General features: G+C 39.6%; 1 protein-coding gene across 2 annotated transcripts in view; it reads left to right on the forward strand.

The window, feature by feature from the left end:
• Positions 1–8,731, forward strand: part of ALCAM (activated leukocyte cell adhesion molecule) — a 115,551-nt gene extending 106,820 nt beyond the window's left edge. For both annotated transcript variants that reach the window (XM_054270378.1, XM_054270379.1), the window contains 2 exons: positions 4,726–4,840; positions 6,427–8,731. In XM_054270378.1, coding sequence (XP_054126353.1) covers positions 4,726–4,813 — 88 coding nt within the window. In that variant the 3' untranslated portion in view covers positions 4,814–4,840; positions 6,427–8,731. The remainder of the gene's footprint in view (positions 1–4,725; positions 4,841–6,426) is intronic.
• Positions 8,732–12,066: the final 3,335 nt, after the last annotated feature.

Here is a 12,066-nt window from a genome sequence, read left to right on the forward strand (position 1 = left end):
CACAATAAATCACTCGTACAGTTACTCACTGCCCCAGCTTCCCTTGATGGAAAAGCTGATTATTGCCACATATTCTTTTCTGTGTGAATATTATCCCATAAATCAGAGACTCATCTGTATTCCACATCCTGCACCCAGCCTCCTCTTGAATAAAGAGTTGAGGCTACCTACCCCAGCATGCCTTGTTTCTCCTTCATCTGAGCAGAAGGCCAAACAGTTGTTCTCAGCAGATTTCTCCTTTTTCCAAAAAGGATGTTGTAAACTAATCTGTACTGCACAGAATATAACTCAGCACTTTAGAATATTTGTAATATTTTGGTGTCAAGTGTCATCTGAGAGATTGCAGGACACCCACGTTAGGTAAATGCTTTGTATATGAAATTTTCACCTTGCCAGAAACAGCTGAGGAGGGTACAGCAGAAATGAAAGATTCAGAAAGGAAATAGTGCACTCAGCACCCTGTCCCCTGCTCTCTAGTCATGGAAGTTGGCATGTAGTTGGACCTTGGCCCCATTTTTATCCCTGTGGTTGGGAGGTGGCCAAATCTCAAGTCACATAAGGCTAGATCAGGGTTAAAGTGGTTCAACATCCAGTGGACATCATTTCTGCTGGGCCAGCTGAATCACAGCAGAAGTCTTAAAGTTGTTCACACTCAGAGCACATCAAGCTCTTAGAATGTTTCTTAGGTCACAGTAATGGCAAAGGTTGCTTGCATCTCTGAAAGTGAACACTTGAACCTTAAAAGTTCTGCTTTTCTGATATTTTATAGCAAACAAGCATATGAGTCAGATGTGATGGGCCAAAGATGTAAGAAACTCACTATGTTTTCAACAAGACTCAGCATTTGTACTAGTTTTCACTCAGTTCCCTTTCAGAGAAAAGACATAGTTACCAAACATCTCTGAAAGTGTCAGCTCATAACACAAATCTAATATAAAAGTGACACAAATTAAAAATGGTCACCCATTTCTTGATGGTTGGAATATTTTTCTAATATCTCTGTGATTTTTCCTACTGATGGACATTTAAAAATAATTGGAGGAAGTGGAAAGCAAGATTGGAGTAAATAAGGAGGTTGCAGCCAGTCCAGATTGGGATGTGTAAAACCATTTGCTCCTAGAAAATTGTGTGCAGCAGTGCTGTTGAGTGTAGCTTTAAGGAAATTCATGGCACTTGCTTCAGCACCCAGAACTACACAGATGTGTATCATCTTGCCTGTCATTATCACAAGGTTGGGTAACAGGGACAAACAGCACTGCACACTTTCTTCCTTAAATAGTGTTGAGGGCAAGGCCTAGACTTGTGAGATTAAAAGAGATCAGAAATTACAACCTTACCGCATTTTTTTGGGTCACCTATATGTAGTCTGTATTTACACTGCAGCAGGCAGAACAATTATCATGGAAAATTGTCTTCATATTACAAACAATGCTATGAACAGTATCTGAACAAGATCCATGAAAATAGTGGCCTCACAGCACACACACTCCAAAGAATGCTAAAAATCTCACTTTAGTACTACTTACAGGGAGATTTTGATTAGGATTCCCTGAGGATAATTATTTTCCTGAAGAGCAAGCACAGATAAATATTAAATACGAGTTATAATTTTAGTAAGAGCTCAGAATGATCCATGATTTACAAATTAGTTTAAAGGGAAAAAAAAAAAGAGAAGAGTGAGTAAACTCATATTTATACAACCAACTTCTCACTCTTCAGAACAGCACTATCAAAGGTGTGGGCTTTTTTTGTGGAGCTATAGATACTGACAGTGTGAGTGAGAGTGCTCCAGGTCTGGGTAAAGTGAGCTGTCTTCCCTTTTGGGCAAATCCTTGGGAATATTTCTATATGTTCAGACTCCATTGCCCAGCTACTCAAATATTATGAGGAAGTAGATCTTGAGTTGCAGATGGAGCAAGCTGGCAGGAGTTAATGCACAGAAAAAGTGCATTAAAAGGAACTGCTGTTGAATGTTAAGCTGGACAAGGACCACTTGTCCTGTGCCTGAGGTCACCTCAGGAAGTGATGGAACCATGTTTTGAGACCTTTCTGTTGCAAACCCAAGCACGTCTGTCGAGCCCTGGGACTGGTGCTGCTGCTCCTCTGCTGTTGGCAGAGCCCTGCCTGGGGACCCCACCTCCCAGCAAAATAACTCCTGCCTCTCTTAATGGCACTGTTTAGATAGCACTAAGAAAGGCTGCAGCATTCTTTGTGCTGAGGTGGTGATTCTGCCTCGATAATGGCATTTGGGGAACAAAAAAAACAGGTCAGCAGGATCACTGAACCATCATAAATAAATGGCTGCATTTCAGTCTCAGGCATTGAGAATCGAAATCCATCTGATTGTCAGACATGAAAAACTGCTGCTCTCATTTCAAGCAAGTGGTTTGTAACATCCCTCCAAAAGAGTTCTGGAGCACCTGCCTCTTTCAAAGTTAGTGTTGCCCTTGAAGTCTCCCTTTTTTGCCCAGTGTGGCTTTAAGGAAATACAGGTGACATTTGATTTGACTGCATGTAAAATTAAAATAGATTACTTTAAAAATCAAAACCTGATCTCGTTGCAGGATCTCCTGATGTTAGTCATTGAATACTTTTAAGCTAATCAAAGATGAGACAGTTGTCTCTGCTGTTAAGTGTCAGATCATATGAGATTCAGTCTGATTTGGGCACTGTAAAACTGGTGATAAGAGGCCAAAAAAAGGATCCCAGTGAGCCATGCCAGTAGCCTATCCAGGCTCCATGAGCAGACGTTAGCAGTTATATGAGGACAGATTTGCACAGTACTGCTTTCTCACATCCAACTCTCTTCAGCTCAGGTAATTGCCTGAGTCCAGGTTCTTTCAATTTTTCATCTCTTCCCCTATTGTCTCCAATTTTGTGAGACTTATTTATGGAAAAGACTCATTAGCCACATGACAAGCCAAATTATGTGCTCAACCTAAACCAAACATGTTTTAAATTATAAACTTTTTTAATTTTCAAGGGATTTTTTGAGGGGTTGTTTCTTTTTTGTTAGGATTAAAGAGATTTGTGAAAGGTTGTTAAGCCCACAGAAGGTCAGGCCCTACCAAAGCATTGAATTTTCTTCATTGCATTTCATGTCCTTCCCTTTAATTCATGTCATGTGTTTCAGGTTTTGAATACCAGGAAAAATAGAGTGTTACTGTGCAATAGAAATTTAGCACTGTAGAACAAGTTACTTTGTAATACTATCTCAGCACTTTTAAAATTAAATTTGCCTGTAATGAAGAAGAGCTCAGATCTTTGCAGTAAATGGGTTTTCAGCATGATACCTTCCTGCCAGTCACACAGACATAACAGAGACACCCTAAACCAACAGCAAAAGATAATGCAGCTTTAAAATATTAAAACTTGTGGCCCCTCAGGAAAAGATTTCAGAGAGGTCCCTTTCAGTGCAGCCTGTGGGATCTGGGATGCAGAATCCCATCCTCCCCGGGCAGGAGAGCAGCATTTCAGCATCACTCCCAGAGATGGGGAGGGGTTGGGTGCATGTGTGCTAAACCAGGAGCCCTTCAGAGACAAGAAGGAAGCTTCCCTTCCCTTCAGAGACAAGAAGGAGCCTTCCCTGCCCCGGCAGCTGCTCAGGGTCCTTACCCAGGGCAGGGGTGGGTGCAGCCTTTGCTCAGATGGAGGATGTGCTCGGGTGCCCCTCCAGCAGCGATCCCGTGCGCTCCTGCATGGTGTCAGCGTGCCACGTCCCGCTCCCAGCCTGTGTCTGCATGGTGCTCTGCCAGTCAGCGTCACTCGGGTCTGTGCCCTGCAGCAAGGGTGAGCATGTGCACCAGTCTGTCACAGCAGACAGTACGTTTCTGTAGGGGAAGCAAATTATCTGCCGAGAAAATGCGGATGCGATAATCTGCTTTGACACAAGGGATTTACTTTGTCCCACTCAAACATACTTGCCCATTTACATTTTAAAAATTGGGGCCTTCAAAATGTTATCACAGCACTGCAGGAATCTTTCACCTTGGCAGACAGTGAGGCTTCTCACAGATTAAATGAATGGCATAGTGGTTTTATTGTGCTAAGCTAAACTAAGCACTTAACTCATTAATTCATCACCACTACTTGCATTAAGACCTGCTATTTTAAATGAGGCATACCTCTTTTTTTCCCCCCCCTCAAACATTTACACAATCTCATCTTTACCCAAAGCTTGTCAGCCATAGCTAGCACAGACCTACAAGCCAGAGTGAGATTTTTCTTTTCAGTGGTGCCAGAATTTTCATGAATTTCTTCACATTTGAAGAGCTTCCGTTTGGCACGGGCTCTGAAGTCATTTACTACAAATACACAAAAGATTGCTGTGTTGATCAAGATATTTTAGCCACACTTGTAACGCTTTAGTATGCCTTAAAGCAGACTCGTGTTTATTGAAACAAGCTGCACAGTTATTTTGTCGAGAAACATGGATTCCACAACTGGTTTAACCTTACTAAATGTCTGCTAGCTCAGAATAATTCTGAATTCCTCAAGATGTAGCTCAACACACAGAGCCCTGCTGCAATATTTCCTTGGTACTCACAGCAGTGGGAGACCTGGTGTCACAGGTCTATTTACAGACATATGCAAACCTGTTGCTCTGCTCAGAACAGAACTGTCAAAATTTTCTGTTCACTGTGAGGGGAGGAGGCAGTGTCATTAATATGAGTATAGAACAAAATGCTGTCAACATGCAAAAAATGACCTTCCTTTACATTGTAGGACAGCGTCAAAACATGTAGACAAAGATCTTGGAAATATAGAAGAAAACAAAAAACTAGAGGAAAACAATCATAAATCTGAAACTTAAGAGAAAACGTGTCAGTCATCATTCCAGGTAAGTGTTTCATATTACAGCATTAAAATCTCTTTGTTCACCATTCCTCTCTGGTGATCAAAGCTCTATCTTGGTCTGGTGCTCACCTTCCAGAGCTGAGGCAGTGGGGTCGTTTTGTGGTAGTTTTAGGACAGACAGACTCAAACTTTTGGCCAGTTAAGAATTCAGAGATTCATATACAAATATAAAAAGAAGTCTGACATTCAGATGGAACTTGATACTTGGCTTTATTTTAATGCATGTGCTTGAGGAAATGAAAGTACAAATTTTATTCTGTACCACTGTTCATGTGTATGTGTGTGTTTATATAAAGAGTATGTTTAGATAGAGTTCAGAAGATTTCAAGTTATGACTTGAAATATTTACAAGAACTTCTTCCCTTACTGAAAGCAACAGTTTCCAAGTCCTTGGTCACTTTTTCCATCATTAATGTAAAGTCATGCAACTTCCTTCCCTTAGAACAAAACAATTCTCTTAGTCTAGATTTCACACACCTGTACTATGATCAGTTTTATCCTGGAAGGAGACACTGTGTGTCTCTTTACATTAGGAACAGGTTTGAAAGTTTCCCCCGCTGGGATCTGTATGGAGTAAACTGTTTACAAATGGTCTGGCAGATGCCCAAGCTCTGTGGGGAATTACAGGAGCACTGCAGAGCACCAAGAGCACCACCCCGTGCTCACACATACATACACCACTCCTCCTGGTACCCAAGGGAGGGGGTCACACCATCTTTCTGGCCAGTTTAGGTCATTTAAAATTAACACAAAAGTCTGGAAACCAGCTTTTGTGTTAACACAAGAGTCTGGAAACAGCTAACCATAGAGGTTTGTTTAGTTAGTCATCAAATAGTCTTAAAAATGAGAGTATTACATATTCAGGGGGGCTTGCGTTGTAAGCTCCTTCAGAGGAAAGCTGTAGACAGCCCTGATTTTCAGTGATCTTAGTAAATAGCACTGGATACTTTCTTGGGGTAGCAGGGGTTTAAGGCATATGGAATTATATAACAAGGTTTCTTCTTTAAATGAATGCAACTGTCAATAATTTCAATATGTCAGTATTGTCTGAAATTTTCTAATACAAACCACAAGTTTTGCATTAAATATTTAGAATGTAATGGATTATATAGAGGAGTTACACAGTATATAAGGAGATGCAGAATTTGTGTAGGCACTTTACCAACAATATCACTGTTTTACTAGTTTGGCAAAGGGAATTGGGAATACCGAAATGATGTCCTAGGAAGGATTTAAAGATGGAAAACAAGTCAGTTTGGATTTTGAAAAAGTTGCAGCATAAACACGCTGTGTGCCTTTGGTCCAATCTTCTACTCTGTATTCCTTCAGATCAGTAGATCTGCATAACTGAAATGAACATAAATCCATTACTTACCAGATAAACTTACTGGATTTACTGGGAACAATACTGCAGCAGTGATTCTTGTCATGAAAGAAAGTGCTTACATTACTGAGCTGCAGAAGAAAGTACTTTTCATGTAGCTGTTTATTTACAGCATAGATACTGAGTAGTTATGATGGTTAACATATTTTAAAATGTTTAACTGTCTTTATCTTTCATATTTTCAGAGAATACATATAGACCAATTGAAGCATGAACGTGGATTGTATTTAAACATATACAAAGAAGTGACAGCTATTCATGGTTCAAGTATTAAGCAGATCATTCTACCAGGTTTTCAAAGGATTTTAGACACAATTATCTCAAGCTAAAAAAACCCCACAAACTAATTTTGGCAACAGCCATGATAATAGGTCACCATGTTGTGTTCTGTTTGAAATATTTTTTTGTAAATGTCTGCACTGAAGATTTCTTTTTGTTTGCCTTTATGTAAATTTTTTACGTAGCTATTTTTATACACTGTAAGGCTTTGTTCTGGGAGTTGCTGTTAATCTGATGTATAGTGTAATGGTTTTATTTCAATTGTTTTTATGACACCCTTTGAGCAGGTACATGTCTGATTCTGGTTGTAATCAGTGAAGTCTCTGCTTTGTAGCAAGTACCTAGAGTGTAAGATTGTCTTAAAGAAAATGTCAAACTCCTTTTTCATTCTTTGAAATCATGGTAAAGCAGAAGGGTGACAGCTGTGACAAGAATAAACTAAATTGTTAATGAAAGTGAACATTTAAAAAACCATGCAAAGCTAAACAAGCTAGAAGGGGAATAAAGAGTTTCCCTGAAGAAGTCTGGGTATTGAGTAAGGAGCATTATGAAAAATTCCTAGCCTACATACAACTGGTGGCTGAAAAATCCTTTTCTTCTAGAGCAAGACATGCATTTTATTGATGATTATCAGTCGTCTTTCATGTTAGCATTAGGATAAGGAACTGGAATTCTGGATTAATTTTGATTCCTTTATGTTATTCGCTGCCTTAAAGTACTGTACCTTTTCTTCTTTTCAGAGAGATACCAGTCAGAATTGGAAACTTTTTTTAAAAAGTGGTCATATCAAAGCTGCATTTTTTCCCACAAAAATAGAATATATATATATATATATTTTTTGTGTGTTTTTGTTAACTATGCTACAGATATTGAATGCACCTTGAGATAATTTTAGTGTTTTTAACTGGTACCTAATTTATCAAACAGTACATATAATTGTAACAATGAAATGTCTATGTATCTTTAGTTACATTCAAGTTTGTAACTTTATAAACATGTTTTTTGCTTGAGGGAATTTTTAGAATGGTACTTGATAAGAAAAGGTTTTAGGGTGAATGGCCAATAGAAAGTTGTACTCAAGGGAGATAAGTTTCATCTTATCTGGAAAGTTAGTTTCTGGAAGAAGGTAACAGGCAGCTTTGATGGAGAGGAACAGTAGAAGTAAGCAGAACATCAGGTTTCCATTTACAAATATCCAGGGAAAAAGTAAGTTTTTATAGACTGGTAGGCAAAAATAAATAAATAAATAAAAGAAAAAGATGGACGTTAGGAAATGTATTTTGCCACTTTTGCATTATTTAGGGGGCAGAAAACACTGTTACTTGTAAATTTGTAAAATGTTAAATGTCTGGGCAGTAGTGACTGATGTCTTAATAAAAGCTTCCTGTAGTGCATTGGCATGGATTAAATACATAAGATGTCCTATAAACTCTATGCTGTATAAAATATTAGAGGGAAATCCTGTTATATGCCTCTAAACTTTAATTTGTTACTGTTTTATTTGGCAAAAAGAAAAAAATTATAATCTTGGTCAATATTTAAACCAAAGTAAAATGGGGGAAAAACCAAAGTAATTTGTTTTGCATGGCTAAGCCATTCTGTTATCTCTGTAAATATTGTGATTTTTTTTCTTTTTAGAATTTTGTTAAAAAAATTCTAAAATTTTTAAACACCTGTTTTTCGAAAATAAAACGTGAACACACAAAAAAGTTACTTTATATATAAATATATCTTTTTCTTTTGGTGCAAGAACACTGCCAAGTGATACACTTGTTTTTGTAAAAGTAAAAACAAATTCAGTGGGCATGACTCTGAACGGGAAACATTGTACCAGAGTCCTGTGAAGGAGTGTGCATCTACTGCCTCTCTTTGTTTATAACACTACAAATAATTCTTAAATACAGAGAGGAATCTTCCAAAGATAGGGAAAACTTCAAAGGGAAAGCATAGGGAAGGGCTGAAAATTTTCATACCACTGTCAGGGGAATATAGGGCAAAAGAGAAGAAAACAAAGTCCTTCAACTTTCACAGCTACAGAAAAAGGAATATCCACAACTCCTCGCCTTTTGGGATTCTGCTTGATCTCCTATGCACTTTAAATCGTCAATCCGAGGAGCTGGGTTTTTCACTGCTCCGAGTTCACTATAGGCAAGTTTCAAGAACCAAGAGTGCAAAAGAATTAATGTTTCTATCCATGCCTAAACAACAATAAAACTGAAGTATGTCTTCACTGGCTTGTGTGAAATCTCAGTGTACAAGAACACGTGCGAGCCCGAGGGAAGGCGCGCACCCAGCGCTCGAGCTGCTGCCTGTGTTCCTGCACATGCACCCCTGTGGGGCCTGGCTCTCAGGAAAGGCCATGGGGTGATGGCTGTGGGTTTGTGGGGCTCCTCCTGGCCCACAGCACCTGGGGACCACAAGCTCTTTCTCAGCACAAGCTGGTGCACAGAGCCTTGCCAAAGCTCATCATGCAGGTCTCTGCTTGGGACCTGGACAAATAATTACCCTGGCAGTGAATTTGGGGGGACCTGTTCAAATCTGAGCAAGGACACCACGAGAGTTCAACCTCAGTTTACTACACACAGGAAGAAAAAAAAAAATCCCTGCTCACAAATGGTTTAAAAGCATGACAGGAGGCAGTAGAGGAGAGCCCATCCTCTTGCTTTACAGTCAGGAAGTAATGTAATTAGTGGTATCTGTTCATGGCTGTGCAGGAAACTGCCACTGAGCTTGGAACAAACCAGGGGGTTTCACTGCAAAGGCAGTATCCTGCAAAAACACCCATGGGCTTCCCAAACAACTCTGGGAGTCCTCTGAAGCAACAATATCAAAGCTATAGCTGTGCTGCAGGGGAGATGAGCTGCAGAAACCTGATAATGGTATGGCCAGAAGGCGAGGCCTTCTGGAAAGAAAGGAAAAAAAAGTAATTGGGGTCAGCACTATAAAAGGAAAAGCATCAGGGATATTTTGTACTGGTTCTCAGTACTGCAGACCACCCTCTGCTGGAGGGCTTTACTGCACCTCCTGCTGCTGGCCAGGGGAACAAACCATCCACACCTCATTGACTGGATGTTTTCCAGGGTTTGCCAGCATCAACCCATGTTACACCTTTTTCTGGACAGAGGGCTTTCATCCTGTCATGCTTTGGAAAAAATACACAAATAAGTAACTCTAAATACTATATTGGTCATTATTTGAACATTACAAGAGACTAGTGTGATTTTTATCTATACTGGTACCAGGCCACAAAGACATGCAAAGAATGAATAAATCTAAATTTGTTGTCCTTTTTTTAGTGATAAATTTTGCCAGGGAATATCCAATATGCACCTAATAGCCTCAGCTGCTGGCTGTTGCAGTGAAATCTGATTTACTTGTAGTACCACATGTAGCTGGATACCTTCCTGTTGACTTCATATTTAGACAGCCATATGTCTGTAATTATCTCAGCTAAGATTAAGCAGTGACATATGAAATGAGATCATGACCTCCTGTGTCAACCACATCTGTGCCAGTGTTTGCTGGGTTTCCTTTTGACAAGAATGCATCTGCGTTTGGGTGTCTGTTTCCAAGAATCGCCCAGCACAGCATTTTCAAGCAGGTTTCTCCTCCAGGCAGGAGGAGCCCGGGGAGCACAGCAGGTACAAAACTTCCAGTTATGTGCTCCTAACCCCTGAAGGGCTCCCAAGATCTTCTGGAAAGGGATAACATCCTCAAGCTGGCATAACTCAGTGCAGAGCAAGGCTCACCTCAGCCCTCTCTCCCAGTGGTCTGCCAGGGAGGGAGGGCATTGTAGGAAGGGAAGGGAGGCAGCCAGGCTGCAAACAAACCAAGCAGCCAACCCTCCACATACACCCTTGCCTTGCATTCATGTGTAATGCAGCTCACACATTCAGCAAAGATTTGCTGCATTTCAAGCTATTAGAGAATCAGAAACTAAGCCTATTACTTATTATCAAATCATGTCAAAGCCAATTTCTAAAATAAGACTAACTCCATCCACCCAGCCACTCACAAGTCTTAAAATGTCCTGTAATTCATGCATTTTCCTCATTTACATTCTAAATAGAGACATTTATTCTGTTAGTAGCAAGGCATTCACTTTGATGTAGTAATGAATTTCAGCTTGAAAAGGTGGAGCCTGACAAATTGTTAGGAAATTTTGTTTCTTAGTGAGAAAACAGTAATATTTCTTTGTCATCACTCACCCTCCCCCTGTTTCCCCCAGATGTTTTGCCTCTTCTCATGCTCCAGCAGGTGTTAGAGCCAAGGCCTGTGTCAGAGTCAGTTCCCTGTGCCCATTGCCACATCCCCAGTACGGATGGATTCTCTGCTGCCCTCACCATCAGTTCTCCATCTGCAGGACACCCAGTAAATATCAGCAATTTAACACAGCTGGAGACATGAAATAGACTGTGAAACAGGAAAAAAGGTAGAAACATACCAAGCTTCCTCTGCTTGGGCTTCTATGTGGTTGCATCCATAGTTCTGGAGTCCCCTGGAGTTTTCCTGCTTTGGGAAAATTGCACAAAAATCTAACCCACACTCCAAAGGCTCAACTGTAATACCATAATATATATCCAGGCACACCACTGTGCCCTTTTTTCTCATCTAACCTTTTTCTTGTCACTCATAGCATTAAAAATAATGTTAAATAAATATCATTAGGTACTGGAATGCCAGCACAAGACTTCAGTTTAAGAATGTGATCTTTTTTCCTATATTCAGTCCATGTAGTTATGATGCAAGGATTTATTTAATGAGAATCAGCCCCTGACTTGAGAGAGTGGAGGGAAGGAAGGAACATCCTATTGCTCTAAAAAGTAACAAATTAAATATAGTGACTTCTACCCATTTAGTTTTTCTAGTAAAAAGGAATCCCTCTTTCAATACAATGTTCAATTACAATACTATGTTCAATTTCACTCAGATACATTCTACAATATAATAGAATAATTATAGACTGATATAGAATATAGTAAGAGAGCAATAATTATATAATAAGCTATATAATAAAGCTTTTGTTAAAAGAGACCAACTGAAAACCCAGAACAATGCTTCCCTCAGATTAAACTCACATCATCCTAACCCATTCTTCCCCCTGCCCCTTGAGATTCTCACCAGAGGAGTTAAGTGACTGAATGGGCACATCTCTGATGTCAGTTTGATTTCTCCAGGACTAGAAAGCAGCTACAAATTCAGGTTGTGTTGTAAGGGTTCAATAATATCTACACACCAGATCGAGAGTTTTCATTAATATCTGCATCTGTCACATGAAGAGCTATTCTAGCTAGACAGCAGAATACATTTAAAAGGAAGAACATATAATTGAATCTAAATCCAGGAAATGAAATGAATTAAAGGCTCAAATAAAGCCCTCATAATAGACAAAATATCTGCACTAATTTGGTTTTGTTCATGTTGATATAAAAGCTTTATCTGGTTTTATTACTCCAAATAAAGAAAGATAACACTCATTTCCATGAATTTAGGGAAGTAAACACACACAACAAACACAACTGGCCAAAGTGAGTGCACTTACTAAA

This window comes from Melozone crissalis, unplaced genomic scaffold (genome assembly GCF_028551555.1).
Source record: "Melozone crissalis strain CALT ecotype California unplaced genomic scaffold, PUWL_Pcris_2 ptg000009l_1, whole genome shotgun sequence".
NCBI lineage: Eukaryota > Metazoa > Chordata > Aves > Passeriformes > Passerellidae > Melozone > Melozone crissalis.